A 22,478-nucleotide genomic window follows, 5' to 3' on the forward strand; every position below is an offset into this window, starting at 1 on the left:
AGTAAGAACAAAGAGAATAAAGAGCAAACAATATTAATAGGATATAAAAGGAATACGCTTAAAAAACTAAAAATCAAGAGACTATACATATATACAATATGTATGTACATGATGGTTCTGGTGGAATTTCAAACAAATGCAAAATATGACCAAATAAAAAAAATCATTAATTCCCCAGTGCTTAAAAATATCTGACGTGCCTCCCTGGTTTTACACCGCCCAGTCCCCAACTCACTGGAGTACTGAGGTCCTAAAAGGGGATGCACTGTATCTGTTGCTATGGTAACGTGATACATCCATGATTTCAATCCATAAATTGAATAGTTTGCATCTGTATTTCAAAGTGGCTTTTCCTGATAATTTTTAAAGACGAGGAAAGTTTTTCAAATGAGCTTAACTTTTGCCAACTTCTATATTTAACCTGATAAATATCACGTTATATCAGGAGAGCCATCTTTTGGCTTGTCGACTGACGCATGCGCATACCATGTGACGGCAAGGATTCCGAATCGATCATCGAGTGAATCGAGGGCGCCTCCCTTCGGACTTCAGCTATCACAATGGCAGATAAACAAAACGCTCAGAAAAGGTAAAAATAACGATAGTCCATTAATGACCTTTATTCGCTTTGCGAAATTGCTATAATAAGTAAAATTGGGACTAAATAGCAGCAATAAAACAACCATTCAGACAGTTTACACGACTAGAGCAATTCCTAGCTAGCAACATAATGTTAGCTAACATTGTCACCGGGTTTTTTTTGTCTCATGTCCTCAATTAATGTTTTACTTTTCTTTTTTTTGCAGTGTGAAAATAGCCGCTGGAGCCGTAGTGTGTGTAGAAAGTGAAATAAGAGGAGATGTAACCATAGGTAAGACGTTTAGCTTCGTTTCTCTTACAAGTGCTGACTGGACAAAACTTGCATTTCTTTCATTTAAATTCGGATTAGACTCTCAACTAATGCTCCTGATTGAAATTAAAATTTTAAATTCTCTGTGTTTCTTAAGGTCCCAGGACGGTCGTGCACCCTAAAGCTCGCATTATCGCAGAAGCAGGACCCATCGTGATTGGAGAAGGCAATTTAATCGAGGAGCAAGCATTGATTATTAACGGGTAATTTAAGATAACTTGTAGTTACATGTTAGTCGTGCAAAATGTGTATTCTTTGCACAATTCTTGTATCTATGTTTTGAAATCGTCCATACCTGCATCATAATAATTTCATGTTTGTTTGATCTACCTCACAGTTACCCAGAAAACATCACACCTGAGTCTGAGGTGGAACCAAAGACGATGATCATCGGCATGAACAATGTATTTGAAGTTGGCTGTGGTATCCTTTTGACTTACCTGATCAGTCTTATCCTGTAGATCAAGTTATTTCATATTGTAACCATTTTATGAATCATTGTCATCAAAATTAAATTTTGCCTTAACTGACAACCAATAGTATCACAAGCCCTGAAAATTGGGGACAACAACGTGATTGAATCTAAAGGTTTGTTTGGCTTTGATTGTGTGGACAACTTGCAGCTGCACAGTAGGCACTCAGATCATTTATTTCCCTCGCTGTATGAAATACCCTCTGTTTTGTTTTCTAGCTGACGTTGGTAGAAATGTGATCCTCACCAGCGGCTGTATCATTGGAGCCTTCTGTCAGGTCAACACCTGCGAGGTTATACCTGAGAACACGGTCATCTACGGCTCTGGGTGTATGAGGCGGGTTCAGACGGAGAGACCGCAGGTACCACAGCTTTACAGTACATTTTGTTCTTGAAGGTGAAGCATTTAAATACAGGATGTCTTGGGTGAGACTGTTGGAGAGGTGCTGATTTAACAGAGCTCTGACAGGTAATTTTAAGAAATTTGCAACCAATTAATGTATTTAAAAAATAGGTACAACAAAATGTGCACCCCGAAATAAACACATTTTTTAATATTTGCTGAGTTGGTGATATTTAAATATTGCTCTTTCAGTCAAAATGCTGTACATTGTTCCTCTCGTGCACAATCGGAAATTGAAGCTCAAACATGCAAAGCCCTGTTTTAATGGCCCTCTGCTTACTTAAAAAAAGAGTGTACAGTAACACTCACGCTGCAGGTTGCTTTAAGACTTTGCACATTACTGCATAAATCAGCATTCAAGGAAGAACAGCGGGACTCTGGGCACCATAAGTTAAACAAACTGTACCATAAGTTGTTACTGCATTGCGGCTTCTACTCTCCATTGGGTATTTTTCCCCATTGTCTACTTAACTTGTTCAGGCAAACGCTATAAATCATAGTATGTCAGATCTACTGTGGTCTTAAATAAAAAAGTGACATAGTTTGAAAGCATTATGAAACACACAGCTTATGTCCTCAGCTTATTATTCTGTTTCTGTTTTGTCATGTTTACAGCCCCAGACTCTGCAGCTTGACTTTCTGATGAAGATTCTGCCAAACTACCACCATCTGAAGAAAACTGTTAAAGTTGGCCACAGTGCAAGCTAAAGTATAGCTTTAAGCTTCTGCTTCTTAGGTTGGATTGTAAATGGCTAGCAAACCCATATTTATATAGATCTTTCTAGAAGAAAGCATGAATGTATATATAATATGTACCTAGCTTCAGCTACAGTTCTTTTTCTCACTAATTGCTAAATATTTTCTACTCTGACAGCTGATTAAGCTTTTCATCTTTATCTTGCTGTGCTGATGTGCCCTTTTCTATGATTAATTAAATAACCTCAAAACTGCTGATGGTGCGCACCGTATACTTTATGATCACAGTGGTTAACCAGAATTTCATCAGTAACAAACCCCTTTTTCTGGAGGGAATCGCTGAAACGAAGAATTGCGGCACCATTTACCATGAAAAAACACAAGTAAATGCTTCTAGACACAACCAATCAGGAATCTGATCTAAAACCGGAGAGAAATTTACAATATTGGCAACCAAGCTTACATGTTTCCCTGACTTTAGCGTGTGGCTACATTTAGCAGTGCAGGCTACAGGAGCAAATGACGAAAGAAATCTGCCATACTATGACCTCATCAGGTTTTTGCAACTTTTACGAATGTTAACCTCACCCCTCATTGTAAGATATACATATACATATATATAAAAGACATAAAATGTGGAAAAGTATAATAGGTCCCTTTTAACTCTTTGAAACCTGGAGTGACATCATTTTCATGTATTTAAACCTTTTACTTTTGTGCAAATTGGTTCTGTTTCTTTTAAAAACATGGGGAAAGAGGCAATTGGCGAATTGTTAAGAAATGTTCCACAAATTGCAAGATATTAGTGGATTTAGAGAAATACAAAAAAACAAAAGCTTGGAAAAAAGAAAAATGTTAGGGAAAATTATTATAACTATACATTTATTTAAACACTTTTCCCAGGTCATTTCCTTGATTTGTTTTTTGTTTGGGTTTTATTTTTACTTCTATTTTCTTTTTTTGTGAATTTTTAAGGTCATTTCTTCTAAAGTTTGTTTTGTGGTTCTTTCCATGTTTTTAAAAAAATTAAGGCAATTTTCTCAGTTTTCAAAGGGTTAACATAAGCATTTAAAAAGGTACCAAACAGATCTAATAGGATTGTTGTCACTGCAGTGCGTGTACATATAGTCACAAGGCCGTATCCTGTAACAGTGTAATTTATTAAAATAAGTTCCAAAAAAGTTTTTAACCACTATGTTATGGTGGTGAAAAGTAAAAGACTTTTAAATACTTAGAAAGTCCACGAGAAGTAATGTCTGAGATGTTTCATGCTGGATGAGAGACCTCACTGTGATGCACTGCACAACCCTAGCCTGTCGTCCGCTACTCCTGTTACAAGGATTGATCAGATAAGATGCTGCCCTTTAAAAGAAAAGCGTCCACACACACCTCTCTGTGAAATACTACATATGAAGAAAAACGTATTTACACACTTCAACCTCATTTACATTTTAACAGTACGACTGCAGCATCCCCTTAAGGATGGTGGTTTTGGTAAAAAGGGCATTCAGGGTCCTTAAATGGTCTCAGTACCTCTTTCCTCCAGTGTCCTTCAGTTATCACTGATCAGTAAACTAATGAAAAAGGATTCCACAACACAGTTGCTATTACAAGACCGCTGATCACTGAGAGGAGTGCAAAGAAAGGGAAAGAAGCTAGTTTTGAAATAGCACGACAGCCATGGAAAAGTCCGTGTTGTAGTGTGGCCAGGGTCTCCGTCTGCAGCCGGGTCTGATTTACAGATTCTCCATCACTCCTCCGAGGCCGAGAAGCAGCCGGGGGAAAGGAGCTCACTTCTTCACAGGAACGCCATCTGAGTAGTCCTCCAGCACGCCTGCCAAATGGTTGTTGTGGGTCTTGAAGTGTCTCTTCCTCTGCCCGCCTTGCTTCTTCCGCTTTTGAACGGGTAACTGCAGGGAGCACACAGACACAATCAGCACCGCCGCTCTAAGATGCTTGATTAACAACATGCAAATGTCAACATTCAGTGTTACGTTGAAGCTTTTATTTCGAGTGAAATAAATGAGGGGAAAGTATAATTAACCCTTAGGGCCCGTTTTAATATTACACACACTCAGAATGCTCTGTGAACAAAATGCGCTTTTCAAAATCAAGTTTTAAAAAATATTTGACATCAATATTATTTTCTACTTTCCCTGACTTATTTTTATAACCAGCATCAGTACAAATCATAAAGATCAAATATTCATTAATTTTCAGAATTTTAGCCTTTTAAATGTTAGGCTTTTGTCATGATGTCACTATGTTTTCAGATGAAAAACAATAATTCTTATTATTTTCAACCTATTACACACTCCATAGATTATTATTTTTTGATTATCAGACTGGGATATGTCAATGATTAGCAGCAATATTGATTTTTATACATTATTGTTTATTGCACATTGTCAAATACACTTACACTGCTCTGCACACAAATGCGCTTTTCAAAATCAAGCTTTAAAAAATGTTACACATTAATATTATTTTCTTCTTTCATTGAGTTTATTATTTTAAGTAACATTGGTCCAAATCATTAATATCAAGTATTCATTTAATTTTTTCAACTCTTCAAATGCCAGGTTTTTGTCATGATGTTTTTAGATTAAAAAAACATCACAAAAATATATTTTCAATATACACTATGCTAAGTAGATTATTTTTTTTTGATAATGACAGCCTGGGATTTGTTAATGATTTGCAGCAAAATTGATTGTGATAGTGCACCTAGTGGAAATAGCATGTATTTTCTCCATATGCCAAATATGGTAATAAAATTATGTCATAAGGTAGAAAATAATAAAAATTCTAATTTCCAAGGCAAAAGCCCAGAATGACACCTAACAATAATAAAATGCATGTTTTTATGCTTTGATGGGGGATCAAAAACTGCAGTTTGAATGGGTTTCAAAGGCACATTTTTTGCACTAAACAGTCTGAATGTAACAATTTCCGTTACAATAGTTTCCAAAGTGTATTTTAGACTTATTGTAGGAGCTGAAATTCCAAGATTAAACAAAAACACACAACCTTGCCAAAATGTTTGCCATATGCATGAACAAAGCCAAAATTATTTAAAAAAAATAAGAATAACAAACCCGTAAATTGTACCAAACAGTCCCAAAGGGTCAAATGTGGGAAGTCGGAATGAAAATTAAGCAGATGAGAGACTGGGGGGACACTGACCACTTTCTTTGGTCCTGTTTCTTGCATGGAGGAGATGCCTTGTTTCTTCAGGTACTCCTCAATCTTCTCTTCATCCATGGAATCAACTGGAACACTCCTCCATAATTTCTGAAATTCTGCAATTGATGAACAAGTTTTTGAGTTGAAAACACACTGATAGTACAGCTGGACTTCAGCAATATTACACTTGAGGGTGTGCTTTGCGTTAGTGATGCTTATAGACCGGCCACATTAATGTTGTGCCAATAACGACAGTAAAGCGCCCCCTTGAATGTAATATGCAATATAAAACAGTTATCGACAAAATCAAAGATATAATCAAAATATATTCATATTGTGGGGTATTTCACTCTTAAAATGAAAAGCATTTTTTGCAAGCCATACCTGGGTTTCAATGGAAATGCAACAGATCTGAGTAATAACTGAAAAATTATCAGTTACACATAAATACACCCACACACACACACACACACACACACACACACACACACACACACACACACACATATAGACTCAAATGTAATGTGACCTCGTTTACTACTCCAGCAAAAAGGCTGCCCCTTAGTAACAACCTGGCAACAGGGACGATTTTTGATGAGCAAACTTGAGCTAATGTTAATGATTTATAGAGGCTGTGGGATTTTCCAAACTTAATGCTAACGAAAAACTGCCTTACTAGCTCAGTCTTGTTTTTACAAGAAATTTAGCTACTATATCCGTGCTACCCATATTTAAGATATACCGCTGTGTCTCTGACTCACAGGCACATTTCCAATGACAAGTAACCCCAGAATATTGTAAAATCCAAAAGTCAAAACTGATTGAAAAAAGAGAGATGCAATCAGTTCCAAAATTCATGTTTTTATCAAACAAGATATTGTGCTTCAGTCCATATTTATTGGCGTTTAGCCTTTCAAAAACAACATTTTTCGGTCGCAACACTGTTTGCACTCCTGCTTCCTGCACACAAACTAAGATATCTGCAAAACAATCAATTTGTATTGAAATTGTGGCCCTCTGGTTTTTGATTTGATTACATGATACATGTCTAATTGATCAATCAGATTGCCTACTTGTTGTATAACCTCAAATATTTCATGATTGTGACCAAACGTACAAAAACACAAACCAAACTAAGCACGAGATTGGATGAAATGGACAAAATAAACACTGAAGTATGCTATCAACTCAAATCTTTGTCTATAAGAGGCTAAAGAGCCAACGTTTGGTGTATACCAAATGATAAGTTATTTATTATAAAACCTACAGCTGAAAAAATCCGGACAGAAGGCGGGTTTCCATTAACCCTCCAATTGCATGAATTGGAATTGCGACTATAAAATTCGCCTAAAAAACACGTCAGTTAAAAAAAAACAACTCTGATTTATAGTAAAAAGTTTTACACTTGCATAAGGTGGATCCACAATTTCTTTGTAAAATCATGGGATATCACCTCCCAGAAATCCTGTGACCGCTCCCACGTATAATGGGGCTTGCTCAATGATCTGTAATGGAAACTCACCTAGAGACGTAAGAGAGAGAGAGAGAGACAGAGCGAGTCATATCACAGTTGACTTGACAAAGCTGACTTATGCTCACCTTCATCTACCACAAACTGGCAGTGCTTGTCATTGTAGAACAGAATCTTCTTCTTATCTGGTTTTGTCACAAAGATGATTTGATCCCCCAATGCCTGTGAACACATAAGAGCTCATATTTTTGGTAATATGTGGTTGTTGTTTATCTTCAGTGTTCACTCATCATATAAAAGTTTAACAAACAATTGTGTATTCCTTCTGTAGGTGAACATTACGCACAGTGTGCATTAGGCAGCATCTAGGTAGCAGACATACCTGCTTTAGCATGGATGACATTGATTATGTGTTACCTTGATGGCCTTGGCTGAGTTGGGCAGCCCTTCCTCGACGTCATCCAGCAGCACTCCTCCCAGGCCCAGCTGGTCGTGTTTGTCCAGCAGCCTCAGTAAGGCTTTCTTGTCCTTCAGGTTGTACTTGGGTTTGAAGCCGTACATCCCATCCCGGACGTCAATTTTTGGGTTGTTGACCAAGGCCTGAGATTATTAAGAAGTGAAGTGGGTAGGTTAAGCAGTGGACCAGCTGGAAGATGTGAATACATATTTTAACAATTTTGTTGAACAAATATGTTAATTTTTAATAATTTGCAAACGTTAAATAGTAATTTAGGCAATTTTGAACATGGACCCTATTTTCCCATGTTTTTGTGTCTAAGAACCTAAAAATCCTTCTTGGCTCATCTGTTCACTGTGCCAACAATCACCAAATTGGGTGTTATTTTTAAATAGATCACGTGAAAATATGCGAAAATTTCAAACACACTTAAATTACTGCTTTTTTAAACGGAGTCTGGTGGGTTTGGTGTTGCAAACCCAACTGGTTAAACAAGAAGGATCTTACCCTTTATCAAAAAGCTATATCTTGTAGGGATCCTTTCCATAATGTTGTCAGACAATTAACATAACAATCTGAGCCTGTCAGTGGCAAAAACAAGCACTTTCAGTGAATATAACTGACTGCATAAAAAAATGCCCTGAGTGGTTACACTGCAACTGATTTTGCTGCTACCAGCAGTAATCTCTCATGCTAAATACTGAATCCGTTTCAAAAATTGTTGCTCCCACTAGTCAGTTAAGTCCATTTTGCACTGCCTCTTCAAAGCAGGAATATTGCGCTGTTATGCGACGTCACCATTCTGTATATATGGTACAATTGCGGAATGGGAGGACAGAGTTGTCTTGCCTTTAGGCCACTACGAGAGGTAGTAACAGCACAGAAACAATGTCTGTATAAACAGGACAGCCAGCAGGACGGGATCATGGGCAGGATGGGTGTGACGTTTTGATGGCATGTTACGTGTGCGCGACCCACCTTGGAGATTTAAAAAGCAGCTAGTAGCAGTTAGCAGCTAACTCAAAGAAGAACAGCAGCTGTAAATGTCCGCAAATTGGCTGGCAAATTATCCTCTGAGCAGAAGACGAGATCAGCTGCCATATAACAGAAACAGTGAAGGATTGTTATTGCCATGTTATTAGGCCATTGCTATTGTTTGTGCTGCCGACATGTATGCTTAATGGCACACTAGATGCCAATACTGTTGTTTAAAACATAACACCTGTCATGCTTCTTTTGCTTCCACAATGCCGGCATGCTGTCTATTATCACACACTGGAATGGAATGTTGTGCAATAAATATAATATAATATAATATAGAATATAATAATATTCTGTGTAAAAAATGCAAAGGAGGCATACAGAACAGACTTCATGGTGGCCGTATAGTGCAACCTCTGTGTAAAATGGGCACAAAAACATAAGAAAATAGCGTACAAGTTGAAAAATACAGAAGTTACCCTTTAATAATTAATACTTTTTTTGCATAATTTCTTTAAAAATGACGAAGATCAATACTAAGTGTTTTGTGTTCACCTTCCAAAACCTGCACTCTTTAAGATGATTTACAGCTGGATGAGCTCTAATTTTTCAGTATCTTCAACATGGGATTGAATGCTGTATAGTGTGTACTATCAGCATCATCACCTAGCTTCTGCTCAGTGGGTGGTTACCTTCTTTTGCAACATACAGGATGTTGTAGTTGTGGCCATCAGCAGCCTACAGATGACTTTGAGGAAAAGTAAGGTAGTAAGAGACACAAACACACCTCAGTCATGAGCCACTGTTTCTGTTTCATGCTGATGTCAAGAAGTTTGGTCTCATCCAGAATCTCGTCTAGGGTCAGGAAGTGTGTATCACCATTCTGATGCCTCGTCTGTGAGTGAAGAACAGAAAAGCACATGGATGTAAAGAAAACACACATTTACAGTAAACAAAGTATAAATATTCCTGAGCTCTTATTTCAAAATGTAAGCAATTCAAAGCTCCCACCTTGACAGGGTTTTAGCCAAATGTCTACAGTGATTTTACGCCTTACATCCAACTGTCAGGGTATTTTACACAGTTTTAAACTGTGTATTCAACAGATGGCACCAAAAATGCACACATTCAAAGAAAATCTGTCAACTTGAGAGTGAGTTCTGGAGCGAGCGATGACTCAGACAGCTTGTGTGACAGGGCCTGGCTGCCTCTTTGCAGAGTCCCAGCATGACAAACAAGCTCTTAACATACCATAAGAAAGACTGGGGACCAAATGTTATGCAGTGAACACGACTGACTCACTGGGCTTACACAACACACAAGTCAAGCTTTTGATGGAGATGACGACATGTTTAAAATCTAGCAATTAAGTGGACGCCGCTGTGAGAGCTTAAAATAAATTTGAAAAGGAACAATGTCCAGAATGCTGCATCACGTCATTGTCTCACACAATGCTCACTTGCAGAGGCAAAAATCATTAACAAGACAAATACAATCACCATTAAATTACAAGTGTTCCTTAAATGTCCGCGGAGGATTACCTTCATATAATTGACTATCTTGGCTAGGCAGCCAAACTTGTACCCAGAACTCGTCTTGATGTTAAAGTTGCCATTACTCGACTCTGTGGAGACAAAAAAGACAGAAAAGTTTAGCAAAAATATTTAAATGTATTTTTTTGTTTAGGCTGACACCAGTGAACTATATGGGCAGACAGAGAAGGCAAAAATGTTTGTGGTAAAACTGTTTAAAATAATAAAATGCAGAGCATATTTGTGGGCACATGTTTTTTCTCAACAGCGAGGTGGCTGAGCTCGATGCTAGCAGCTAACAATGCTAACTCCATAAACAGTGCTGCAGCAACAGTGCTGACAAAGCTAACTGTGTGAACGGGAAGCCAGAGAGTGGAGGCTACACTCAACAGCTGTATGAGCACAGTGCAAAGTGATGCCAAAGTCAGTGGGATTCACACTTGCACTAACATGTATGCGCACCGGACTAGCTTCCCACAACAAACCACAGAGAAGCTCGGATAACAACACACACACACACACACACACACACACACACACACACACACACACACACACACACACACACACACAGAGCATGACTTTATTCTCTGTTCAGGACGCCATTACGCCACAATATCTTTACAAAGCAAATAGTGGTTTGCTGCTATATCAATACAGAACTCTTATATCATGATTTGCACACAAGCTTGTGTTTTTTTAACAAAAACTAAATTACATCATTTCATTTCTCATTTCAATTCTGAAGTAGTCAAAAATACTTAAATTAAGCACCTTATCTGTGTAAAACATGGCATCAACCCAAAAACTGAAACTCATGAGACATGATTGATTACTGGAATGGCCATCATATACTTAAATTTTAAAGCTCTAAGCCCATTTACATTTAAAAAATTTAAAATCTGAATAGGCGCCTAACCAAAACACAATGTTTATTACAGATTTTTGACTAGAGCAACTTGACACACTGTGCTGAGCTGAGTTCCAAATCGATCTTCAGGTTACCAGCTTGTACCATTTCTATGGGGCATATTGCAGTTGACCTGAAATGTCCCCCTAAGATCCCCTGCTCCCCCTATGGAAGACATGAATGGTCTATGGTACGGAATCGGGGGAGTAGAAAAGGTTAATGTAACAAAAAAATACTGTTAGGAATTGTATATGAGAGTAATCTGATGAGAATGATTTGAAGTGCAGCCAGCTGGTCCGACTCTCTGCTGGAGTCCAACATTGCTGCTCCCCCCTTGAGACTGTCTGAGGTCTGGACCCAGCACTCGCCAATCAAAGCTGAAAGCAGACACTGAATCATGAATGATTCATGGTGTGGGCGGGAGATTCTGCTGTTGAGAGCTGCACTGTGGGCAGGACACTGAAATTGTGACAGGCCGCTGAACGAATGGTGCAGAGGCAGGGCTAACAGAAAAGAGCCAATGATGGAGAGGAGCCCCGTGCCGTTCAGCCGAGACATGAAGAGCTGCAAGGAGTGGCGGAGGGAGCGAGCGAGTGCACGAGGCTGAGAGTGCGCGAGAGTGCTGGGCAGGAAAACAGGTCTTGGAGTGAACGCGGAGGAGGGAGAGAGAGGAAGACGGAGCGATAGGTGGAGCACCGAAGACAGGAGAGTGCATCTGTTGACTTGCATCTTCTAAAGACTGAGCCAAACACACAGGTGAGGCTGCATTATTTTTACATAGAATGGCATCATCAGCATAATATGTGCGTGTTGGACATCAACAGATCATAACAATCCACAGTGTGATTTTAAGTTATGGCTCTCACTGTGTAGCTATGAGGGTTTTTGGAGTGTAATCCAGCATCCACAGGCTAAATCATACATTTTTAAATGCACCAGATCTATTTATGCAGCCAAATCCTTCTGCAATAGAGAAATCTAAAATTGCAAATCACCATACCGAACCACTGTATTTATATTTAGAAAATGTAAATCACACTATAATAACAACTAAGCTAAGAGCTTTAGGTGGCAATTGCAATATTTAGGCCAAGACTGAGCAAACACGCAATGGATTAAATAAACATGGATTTGTCCGTCTGCACTCTTCCCACTAGAATACCAAACATCAGAAACTCTGTGTTTTTTTTTAGTTCTGGATGTGCACTTATAAGCATCCTGTCTGTGTTTGAGGAGGTGCATGACTCGGTGCAAACTGCAGCTCTTAAGACAAATCAATGAGGGACTGACAGCTGTGAGGAGCCAGCCAGGGGCATTAGGAGTGTGTTTAGTGAGAGGCAGCTGCTGTGTAGCCACCGAGAGCAATATATGTTTCTACAACACCTTTAAGAGCCTGGCTGGGGTGGGGCTCATTTTGGGGTCAGATAACAGATGCTGTAGGGAGCCAATCTGTTACTGTACATGTGACTGCTCTGACAAAAGAGAGGAGCAGAGAGACCATGGGGAGGAGGAGGAGGGGGCCGATACCAGGCGAGACAAATTAGTACAAAAAAAAAAGGTTGTTGTCATGGAAATGAAGTTGATATTATGAGCTGCGATAAGAGGATGAGGAGAGGTTGCAGAGTTAAGTTTCATCAACCGAGAGGAAAATACCACAAAACGCTTACCACATTCTGTCCACACTGTAAACAGATGTACTTAAGTCTGCTCCCATTAACCAATTACAAACCCACAACACATGTAGTTAACTGTCTGTGACTTCTTCATGTCACTATTTTCCTCCCTCACCCCGACTCAGCTTAAATCATACTGTCAAAGAGTTTTGGCCCTTGGGTGATTTCCTGTAGTGAAAATCTCTTGAAACACAATGAGTTCTATCATGTTACAGCATCAAGTTACACGGAAAACCAAATTACCACCACACAGGAGGCCTTCTTCTGTCTCTTAAGTGCACTTAAACACAGTCTCACATTCACAGGTCATACTTTACAGGCCAGAAACACGGAATGTATATAAAAATGGATGACAAATCTCCACTTTCTCCTACTTTACAATAATGAAGCCAAAATATCCTAAATATAGCTGCTGCCATCTTGCTCTGGTGACGTCTGTCTGTAGTGATCTCCAGCATACAGAGATCCCGCCTATAAACTTATCGGACCAATTGATGTGAGCACCTTGACTGGCACACACAGTTGTCAATCACAAAGTTTGGACACTGTGTAAAGCGTAAATAAAAACAGAATGCAATGATCTGTAAATTCTTTTGGACCTATATTCAACTGAACATAATACAGAAATAAGATTTTCAATGTTCAAACTGCTAAACTCTGTTTATTGCAAACACAAGTTAATGCCTGCAACACCTTCCAAGAAAGTTGAGACAGTTTACCACTGTATTTCATCTCCTTTTCTTTTAACAACACTCTTAACCGTTTGCAAACTGAGGACACTTATTGTTGAAATGAAAGTGAAATTTTACCATTCTTGCTTGACATACGACTTCAGTTAGAGGTCTCTGTCGTTGTATTTAGGACTTCATAATGGGCCACACATTTTCAATTTGAGACAGTTCTGGATTGCAGGCAGGCCAGTCTAGTACCTGCACACCATGAATCCATGCAACTGCAACATGTGCAGAATGTGTTTTGGTATTGTTTTGCTGAAATAAGCAGAGAGGTCCCTAAAAAAGACACTGCATGAATGGCAGCATATGTCGCTCCAAAACCTGTATGCGCCTTGTAGTATTTACAGTGCCCTCAAAGATGTGTTTTCTTATCATAAAAAAAAACTACCTGAACATACAGCAGATTGATAAGAACTATCTAAAGTGGTAGAAACAATATTTGGGAAAAAGATATTTGTAGATAGTATTTTGAAGTGTACTTTGATCTTTTAGTTTGTCCCTTGTTGCATCTGCCAACATGGAGGGAATGGGGTTTATAATGTTTTGTAGATGTTATAGATGTTTTGACTTCAATTTGGGGGGTCTGTCATGGCATCCATCTTTAAAAAAAAGTCTATGGGTAGAACAATAAGGATTGCCTGGATTACCCAAAGCAAATAAAAGTCAAATCAGGCTGGTAAATTTTGTCCACAGCTAATAATAGAAGTAGCGAAGGAGTGAACCATGTAGCTTCCTTCTCATTTCTGTACTGATTGGGCTCTCACAAAAAAATGGAAGCAAGTAAAGAAAAAATGTATAGCTCATGCACAAGCGAGTATTTCAATAATCCTGGTAACAGGAGTTTAGTTGAATGGAATTAGCAGATGTGGGCAAAATAAAGATTAAACATGAGCACTGAATTTGATATGACAACCGCTAATAAATAAAGCAATTTGTATCAGGGTCAGTAAAAATCTAATTGATTTCTGCCCCATTTGCCCCACTGGGCAAGTAAAAAAAGCAAACATCGACTCCTGCTCTAAGGCACAGCAAATCTATCCTGCATAGATAAAAGAGTGTGCTTTTACACACACAAAAAAAAAGTCCAGCTGCAGTAAGAAGACTGTAGCGGAAAAAACTGTAACCGTACAGGATTAGCCTAGTGTAAGGAGCAGCACTTATGTCCCTCTTCTTCAATTCAGCGGTTCACTCAAGTAATCTGGGTCAGCTTCTTTGGTCTCACTATGTGATATAAAAAAAAAAAATGTCTGTGGTTGCGTGTGTGCATATGTGTGTTTGGAGCATGTGTGTGCACATGTGTGAATGTGTGTGTGTGTGGGCAGAGATACTGGCACACTGTCCTCTGAGGATTTTAAAATGGTAGGCTGAAAATGTGAAAGGATAGCTGAGAAGAGACGAAATGGCCTGACGGTGCACATACTGCAGAACATCTTTTAACTTCATTACTAGATTGCAGATCCTTGACTTGGACATTCGTGTCAGGTGTTACGGCCAAAGACTTGCAAACAAAAGCGAAGATGCCACATTCCCCCTGTGCTGCCATCCTTTTGAACCAAGCTTTTAAGTCTATTTTTGTTCAGAGCAGATGGCCTCAGTTGGGTTTATGCTCTTTTGCAATATTACTTTTTGCTCTAATAACACACTGTCTTCTCGTTTAACTTACAATTATTGCTCCAGTGAGACTGGGTCCCTGTCAAATAGTGCATTAGCTGTGTAAAAGTGATAATGAGTTTTAAGCACATGATCTGTAGATTTATGTTTTTTAAAACGTACTCCTACCACTTTAATTTTTTAATCACTCTCTCACCATGGAAACAAGTATTTTATAACCACTGTTCTCTAATTTGGTCTTGCTGTCACCACCTCGCAGCAAAAACACAGAACCACACACTGTCACAGACTTTAACAATGTGCCTTTCTCCCAGTTTTTTTGTCTCTTCAAACCAGAAATCATGGCCAACGTCACTGCCGCTATACACCCAAGCAATCTCCCGAGGCACCCAGAGGCCGTCCCGCTCTCCCATGTCTCCATGCAGGTCCAGGAGGTCTACCCTTTCCACGATGGCTGGAACGTGGCCTGCTTCATCATCCTCCTGCTCTTTATCCTCACCGTCGTGTCTCTGGCTGCCTTGGCCGTGCTTTACGAGCTGCTGGACTGTGGATGCTGTGCCAAAGGGAAGACGCATCACCAGCTACAGGAGGAGGGGCCGGGGAGCTGCGGCAAGCTCATGACCAGCATTTGCAAGGAGTCGGAATCTCGTACGGAGGTTGTATAGGAGCAGAACGATTTAAGAAATGGAAGAGTAGGAATTTGGGTTTCAGTTCTAAACTGGGTTGACCTGAGCGCTGACCGAGTTAGAAAAGAACTTCTAAAAAGCACCCGATAATGGTTCAATTGCTCGCGGTTGAGAGGATGCGGAGGGAAGAAACCAGATAAGGCAGCAGGACTATGTAAAAAAAGGAAGGGGGGCGGTTTGTCACTGATTTGGAGTTAGCTTTTCATTTCAGTTAGGAGAAAATCTTCACACATCTACATTCACCATCACTTAACACACAGGGCTGACCCTGAGAGCCATATTTCACACCAGAGACACTACCAGAAGAAAGACAGAGCACTTCAGTAGTCCAATCAGAATAAGAGGACTAGAAATAGTACTAGTGTGGCCATGAAAAACACAACTAAGACCCAATATCAGCTAGTTTAAAAAAAAAAGTATTTTTCTGCCCTGTGAGTACTGCACACACCCATGAGCTGGCTGCAAATGAGCTTCAATGAGATGTGGTATAAAGTTGTATTCAGACAGAAAATGCTGTCCAAATCTAAAGACTGCAACATCCCAGTTTCCCAACAGGACCTGATGGACATCAAACAAATGAAGGAGCTTTGTTGGACAACACCGTTGCTTTGAATAAAGCCTGTGTTTCTGTGTTCTTTGGTAAATTGTATACCAGTGTTGTTGACATGTTTAGCATTGTAACATAATCTCATGACACTTGGTGGCTGCACAGTGATGTAATTTATCATGTCATTTTGAGCACAATGTATAGGCCTAACCCCAAAATGCCTAATAAATTGTCACTGAATTATGGACCAGCCTTTCTTTTCTGCTAAGAGAACACAAATATAAAGGGAAAGTGTTGCAGGATTATTAAGGTTGGCCTAAATTGTGGCTGCTGGGTAATTAAAGAAATGAACATGTGTTTGGTTGTTGTTAATACTTTGCAAACTTTCACTTCAGTTTTCCTATACCAATTAATTTTCAAAAACTCGTCATAATATTTTACCCCATTTCCATTTTTTGGTTAGATGCCGGACATAAGGTTTGTAGTTAACACTAGCATAACACTTTAAAATTCCTTTGCTTTATTTTTATGACTAATTAACTTAAAACGTGTTCAGAAATTTGGTTATTATGTTCATATACTTTAGAATTTCTTTTAGATTATGTGGAAAACTTGGTTGGAACAAATCATCATGTATGGTTATCAACTTAAAAAGTTGTTTTTTACATCATTTATTAGGAATTTTCTGTTACCATAATTATGAACACAGGTCTTGATTACCAGTAAAAAATTTAATTGGTCCAACAGATGTCTCCACATTATTTAAAAGGAACTTTAAAGGTTATATACTTAATTACCATAATTATGAACACAGTTGATTCCTCATAAAATTATGTTACGGCAACTAACTTTTTCACATACTTTTAAATGAATTTTAACGTGTTGTGAGACTTTTAAGTTTTGTTCCATGACATAACATACATCAGTAAAGGCTTTTATTTTGCTAACAAGTGGAAACATAAAACTATGAACCATCATCATGCTGAACACAGCTTTACAGCCTCGTTGTGGTGGCAACGTTAGTCATGTGATTGTGGTACAGTTGGTTTATATCCTAATTTTAGCTTTTTACTTCCGATGATTGCATTTACGTTTGTTATTATCATAGTTACAGTTACCTACTCATGCTAGAGTAGGTACATTTATTAAACAAGCACAGTTTCTATTTCTGTACTCACTTATATGTGTGATTCAAACACAGCAGTGATCACTCTGCAGCGTTGGCTCTGATTAACGCACAAATGCATACCTCAGGTCTTTAGTGACCTGGGACTACACAACACAGTCACTCATTTAATTCCATTAACTTCTCAACTCCCTGGTAGTCCTTAACCTTTTTGTTTTTAACAATGTTCTCTCAATGTTCTCTTTTTTTCTTCCAAATTTTTTTTTTCTCTTTTAAGTTTTTAGGGTCTCTCTCTAGATACAATAAGAGTGTTACATGTTTCATTCACATTAACTGGATGCAAGCGATAGCGGGTAATGTTGTGTTTAATCGCTTTGGCCTCACGATGCTGTCTCACTGTTAAATGCTAAAATACCAACTATTATAACAATCACACTGTCGGTGGTCTCTAAATTTGCTGCTCTGAGAAAATGAGTCCTAACCATATGGCATAAACATCTGCACCCCCACTGCTGTGTGAAGGAAATAAGGCCCCATTTGTTAAAACCCAATTCTGACACGTTTTCTTAGTTTACTAACATACAAAACGGTGATACATCCAAACAACACAATGTCTGTTTTGTAATATAAAATTAGATTTTTTTAAGCTCCTCTCAGTGTGATCTGATCATTTAGAGAGGTATGAAAGGGAGAGAGATCTCTCCCAAATAACAGCTGGTCAGAAGAATGAAACTGATACATTATTTTGGAGGAGCTACTCCCATTTTGAATAACATAAGTCAAAAGGGGTGGCTTGTACAGGGGCTCTTATGTTTGAGCTTGCTCTTAAAACTACAACCGCTAACTGCTGATATTGCCTTGGCCACTGTAGTTATATTAAAAGGCAATATCAGCTCTAAAAATGTGAATTGGTGCATCTTTACTCACACTTACAAGCACAGTGATGGGCACCAGGATCATGTGTTATCCATGTCAGCAGCACTATGCCTCCATCCCTACACAAGTCACTTTTAACACAAGGACAAAGCCATTTACTGTTGCATGCAAACACGTCAGGAATTACTGTCACAGTCACTTACCAGCGCTGTGTTTGGACCCAGAGGAACTCTCTTTGTCAGCCTTGGGCTTCTTCTTCTTGTGTGACCCAGAGTCGGAGGCAGCTGGTCTCTTCTCTACAGCCGGAGTGGACAGAGCTCTTTTCTTGAACAGCTCCCTCTCCCTCAGTAGAGCTGGATCCATCCTGGCTGACATAACACAAAATATGTCAGGATTTTAATAAGACAGACAAAGCAAGTGATCCATCAGAAATGACGGACTCTCTTCAAGCTGAGCCTTGACGTTAAGGTGGACAATTTATATCAACCTGGACTATAGAGAGCATCCTGTGTGGAAGAATCCCCACCTGGGACACAGCTCCAAGCAGGACTACCTGGCTCTTACAAGAACCATCAGGACCACCCTCCCTAACCTGCAGAACATTAACATTAAACGATGCAGAACAAGAGCCAAGAGGACCAGGGCCACAGAGAGGACGAGGGAGAGTTTCTTTCCTCAGGCTGTACGACTGCTGAATGAGACTTAAGTGCCCCCTCACACAAACTAACACACATTTTTCTTCACATTGCATGTTTGAATTGTTTGTACTATTGTATATTACCTATTGTCTTGGTTTTAATTGGAACAGGTACATAACAGGAGCCGCGCAATTGTGTTTTTGTGTGGGCTGATACCGATACGATTTTAGTAGTTAATGAGACCAATAACCAATATTTAGAACCGATATGCATTTACAATAAAAATGCAAATCTTTCTGTCAATATTTAGAATATAAAAAACTCCCAAACAAAACTTTGTTTACATACCTCCATCAAATGTTCAATCAAAACTGTAACTTTCAACATCATATACAGAAAGATCCCTGCAATATCTTTTTTTATAAAGTCAAGTGAAAATTTAAATAAAAAATGAATAAATAAAAATAGTTCCCTAAGGTTTTACAAAGTAAAAGTTCCTATCATGCTGACACTTTCTTTGCACTTCTTAATTAATTCACTTTTATCAATGATCATTAAAATAAAATGCTGATACAGATAATCAACAAAATGCCAAATATTGGTTCCAATAATTGGCCAGGTCACTAATCTGTTGACCCCTAGTACATAAGCATTTTACTGCGCATTGTACTTGTATGCACACTTGTTTCAGAATTTGCAACATCTTCCATTATTTTCCATGTGCTATTGGTGCGTCTTGTTTTTTTTTTTTTTAAATACTATTTATATTGTTCTTTTGCTTTATTTATCTTGCTGTTACAATGCAAATCTCCCCATTATGGGACTAATAAAGGATTATCTTGTCTTATCTCATCTTAAGCACAATAAAAACCTAAATAATAAAGGTTCGTACAGTTGGAAATGAACTTTTTTGTCCACCTGCCACTGCGGCGAGCAGATTCCAAAATCTACCAGCCACTCAACAGATCACTATTGTTTTTGTGGCAGGTAAATGAAGCAAATCTAGCAGCCAATTGCATATTTTACTAACATTTGGCTGGTGGCTGGTGGACAAAGAACTTTTTTTTTTTTTTTTTTTATAAAACAGGAGCATCTGACAGCCAATGAACCTAAGTTAGGCCTTTTAGGGGCACTATTGGTCAGAGGCTCCTGGACATTTTTCCTGTTTTAAAAATGCAGCCTTGACTGTAAAGATGTGATTTCCATGGCTGAGCTTTACCTTGATACCACGGTTGTAACTGTTTCCAGAAAACAGCAGCTAAACTGGGAAGAAATGTTATATGAACACGAATGTTTACCGGTCTTGCACCAACAAACGAGCCATAGAGAGGAAGAGGAACCCAGGTAAGGTCCCCAAAATGCAGCTTAACAGCTAAATTAGCAACCATTAGCATTTATTAGCTAGTTCATTTGCCAACCGGGTTAACGAACAAGTAACGTTGACAAGTTAGTCGGCTTTATTGTCAGTTAGCCCGGCGTTGCTGATTTATTGTAATAATGTAAAATAACAAAAGAGCCATAGCGTTGTCTACTCCATCAAACGTTAATCTATGATTTGAATATGTGGACAGAAAAAAAGCCAAACGTAACCACGCAGTCTGACACTTGGTTTGTTAGTTAGCCGTTAGCTTGTTCTCTTGCTGAGCATACCTGGCACTTTGTTCCTGCTCTCAGAGAAAGTGACGGTTTAGTCCAGGAGGACTGTCTAATTTCGGAGGATATCGAAGGGAGAAATGCTTCCTTTCGCAGTTCGCAGCTTTAACTTCTTCTTGCAACGAGAAGTTAACGTAAACTAACTAACTTCATACACAAAACATCTCGTTTTTTTCTCATGCTGCACTTCCGTTTCTCGTTCGATTTGTCGGGCATCGACAGCGAATCCTTGGATAACGTCATCACGTACGTATAATTCACAATTCAACAGAAAATAATAATAATATGGGAATTATATGAATCTTATACCAGTAGCCAATATTAGGGCAGTAAAAGCTATTTCTTGGACACAAAATATTAAAAAACAACAACATATGATCATATAAACTTCACCAATCGATTGTAAATGAATGGTAATGGTAAGAACCATTGGAAATATAATATGAAAAGGGAGGCATATTTTGAAGGAGCTCAGCACAGTTTCATGCGTTTTTGGTTCGTGGTTGATTATCACATCTCAGGAAATAGTCCGCACAAACCCTGGTTATTTCCAGGGAAAAGCACAAGGGCGCCACTTGGTGGTTTATTTGTACTACTACCGGAATTAGTGTCAATAGGCCTACAAGTACTGTATTTGAGTTTTAGAATTGACGTTTTCTTACCCCTTAAACGTTATATTGAAAACTTAGAAATGAAAATGAAGCACAGGCTAGGTTTTGATACTAAGTTACATCTCTGGCTTCCAAGAATAATCAGAAAAGATACTGTATATCTATACTATACTATACTAAAAAACATGACAGCAGCAATGCAGAACTTCATCATCTAAAGAGACAGTGTGCAAGATTTAGGGGGATTCAGTGGCATCTAGTGGTGAGGATTACATATTGCAAGATGAAACTTCTGGTTAGAATTCATTGTTAGTGTTCATTGTTCAGGATGTTGTTTGTTTGTTTGTTGTTTTTTTTTTTTTTACCATGAACCAAATAATCCATGGAGGTCTCCTCCTCTTCACAGCAAATGGACCCTGTGATTTAAACTGGTTATAGAAAGCACTCATTTGAAATCAGTGTTTCTCCAATGTTGTTTGACATGTCGGTGATGGGCCAGTAGCCTAGCACCTACTAATGTTTGCTTAACTTCTTTTTCTGATAACTTAAGATTTTTGGAGATTTTTAGTGGGAGCCAATATATCTGCAGAGGTCTCCTCCTCTCTAAAACGAACAGACTCTGTGATTTAAACTGGAAAAAACACTGAATAAGAAGTCTTCTCTTAAAAAAAAAAAAAATCTGTGTTTTTCTAGCGGTGCAACATGGTGATCTTGCTAGATGAGGAACCATTCCCTGTGTAGATATAAATCTTCTAATGTTAAGAGTTTTTTTAGGTGATTCTGCACTAAAGAAAACATGATTATTATTTTATATTCCATTTCTTACAATAGCCTATATCCCCCTGAATCCTACACACTGGACCTTTAAAGAGCATCAAATAAAGTGTAATAAAAGATCTGTGTTCATCCAAATATAGTAGAAAATATCAAATCCGCACTTTTATTTTCTTCGTAGGCATTAATGTATGGATGCAAACCCTACAGGAGGTCAGATGTGAGACCTTTTGCTCTCCTACAGTGTATGCTGTATGTATTCTGTATGCTCATTGCTGTCCTCTGGCATTCTCTCAAAGAAATATAGTTCACTCCCTAAAGGAATTGACTATTATTATGTGATGTGCCTATAGTGCAACTTTGGCCGCGGCTGGGGCTATAATCTATTCTGCACATTGATCAATAAATATGATTCAGCTTTACTTGTCACTACTTGCTGCAGTCAGAGATGAGCCATATGGGAGGCTGGAGTTGGGGAAAGTTTAAAAAGGCCATAATGTCTGTCTGCACCACAGAGACGGCTCTTAGGAA

The 22,478-nt window shown here is 38.6% G+C and overlaps 3 protein-coding genes across 5 annotated transcripts; 2 read left to right on the forward strand and 1 right to left on the reverse strand.

Annotated features, from left to right (window-relative positions):
* The first annotated feature begins 445 nt into the window (after positions 1-445).
* Positions 446-2,736, forward strand: LOC121941897 (dynactin subunit 6-like). Its single transcript, XM_042484871.2, has 7 exons — positions 446-589; positions 807-871; positions 1,008-1,113; positions 1,248-1,333; positions 1,451-1,498; positions 1,602-1,744; positions 2,401-2,736. The coding sequence occupies exons 1-7, from the start codon at positions 561-563 to the stop codon at positions 2,491-2,493; spliced, it is 570 nt and encodes a 189-aa protein (XP_042340805.1). The 5' UTR covers positions 446-560; the 3' UTR covers positions 2,494-2,736.
* An 886-nt stretch (positions 2,737-3,622) lies between these two features.
* Positions 3,623-20,783, reverse strand: gtf2e2 (general transcription factor IIE, polypeptide 2, beta). 2 transcript variants are annotated; one of them, XM_042484870.2, is made up of 8 exons: positions 20,560-20,783; positions 18,475-18,635; positions 10,118-10,200; positions 9,364-9,471; positions 7,556-7,738; positions 7,267-7,360; positions 5,668-5,783; positions 3,623-4,391 (listed from the first exon to the last, which is right to left on the reverse strand). In XM_042484870.2, the coding sequence occupies exons 2-8, from the start codon at positions 18,632-18,634 to the stop codon at positions 4,272-4,274; spliced, it is 864 nt and encodes a 287-aa protein (XP_042340804.1). In that variant the 5' UTR covers position 18,635; positions 20,560-20,783; the 3' UTR covers positions 3,623-4,271. The 2 variants fall into 2 exon arrangements, with proteins under 2 accessions (XP_042340804.1, XP_042340803.1); XM_042484869.2 differs by having other exon boundaries at positions 18,475-18,639; positions 20,560-20,782.
* smim18 (small integral membrane protein 18) lies at positions 11,541-17,704 on the forward strand. Of its 2 annotated transcripts, none has more exons than XM_042484873.2 (2): positions 11,541-11,774; positions 15,373-17,704. In XM_042484873.2, the coding sequence occupies exon 2, from the start codon at positions 15,378-15,380 to the stop codon at positions 15,699-15,701; it is 324 nt and encodes a 107-aa protein (XP_042340807.1). In that variant the 5' UTR covers positions 11,541-11,774; positions 15,373-15,377; the 3' UTR covers positions 15,702-17,704. The 2 variants fall into 2 exon arrangements, with proteins under 2 accessions (XP_042340807.1, XP_042340806.1); XM_042484872.2 differs by having other exon boundaries at positions 11,546-11,774; positions 15,351-17,704.
* Positions 20,784-22,478: the final 1,695 nt, after the last annotated feature.

This window comes from Plectropomus leopardus, chromosome 3, assembly GCF_026936395.1.
Source record: "Plectropomus leopardus strain MGB_pleo_1.0 chromosome 3, ASM2693639v1, whole genome shotgun sequence".
In the NCBI taxonomy this organism is placed as follows: Eukaryota; Metazoa; Chordata; class Actinopteri; order Perciformes; family Serranidae; genus Plectropomus; species Plectropomus leopardus.

Coding starts and splice junctions, on each gene's coding strand:
- gtf2e2 (XM_042484870.2), bottom strand. CDS start 18,634: ATGGATCCAGCTCTACTGAGGGAGAGGGAGCTGTTCAAGAAAAGAGCT. Junction 10,201..18,474: donor TGGGTCCAAACACAGCGCTG/GTAAGTGACTGT, acceptor TTGTCTCCACAG/AGTCGAGTAATGGCAACTTT. Junction 4,392..5,667: donor AAACAGGACCAAAGAAAGTG/GTCAGTGTCCCC, acceptor TGCTCCCTGCAG/TTACCCGTTCAAAAGCGGAA.
- LOC121941897 (XM_042484871.2), top strand. CDS start 561: ATGGCAGATAAACAAAACGCTCAGAAAAG. Junction 1,114..1,247: donor CAAGCATTGATTATTAACGG/GTAATTTAAGAT, acceptor TCTACCTCACAG/TTACCCAGAAAACATCACAC. Junction 1,745..2,400: donor TTCAGACGGAGAGACCGCAG/GTACCACAGCTT, acceptor TCATGTTTACAG/CCCCAGACTCTGCAGCTTGA.
- smim18 (XM_042484873.2), top strand. CDS start 15,378: ATGGCCAACGTCACTGCCGCTATACACCCAAGCAATCTCCCGAGGCAC.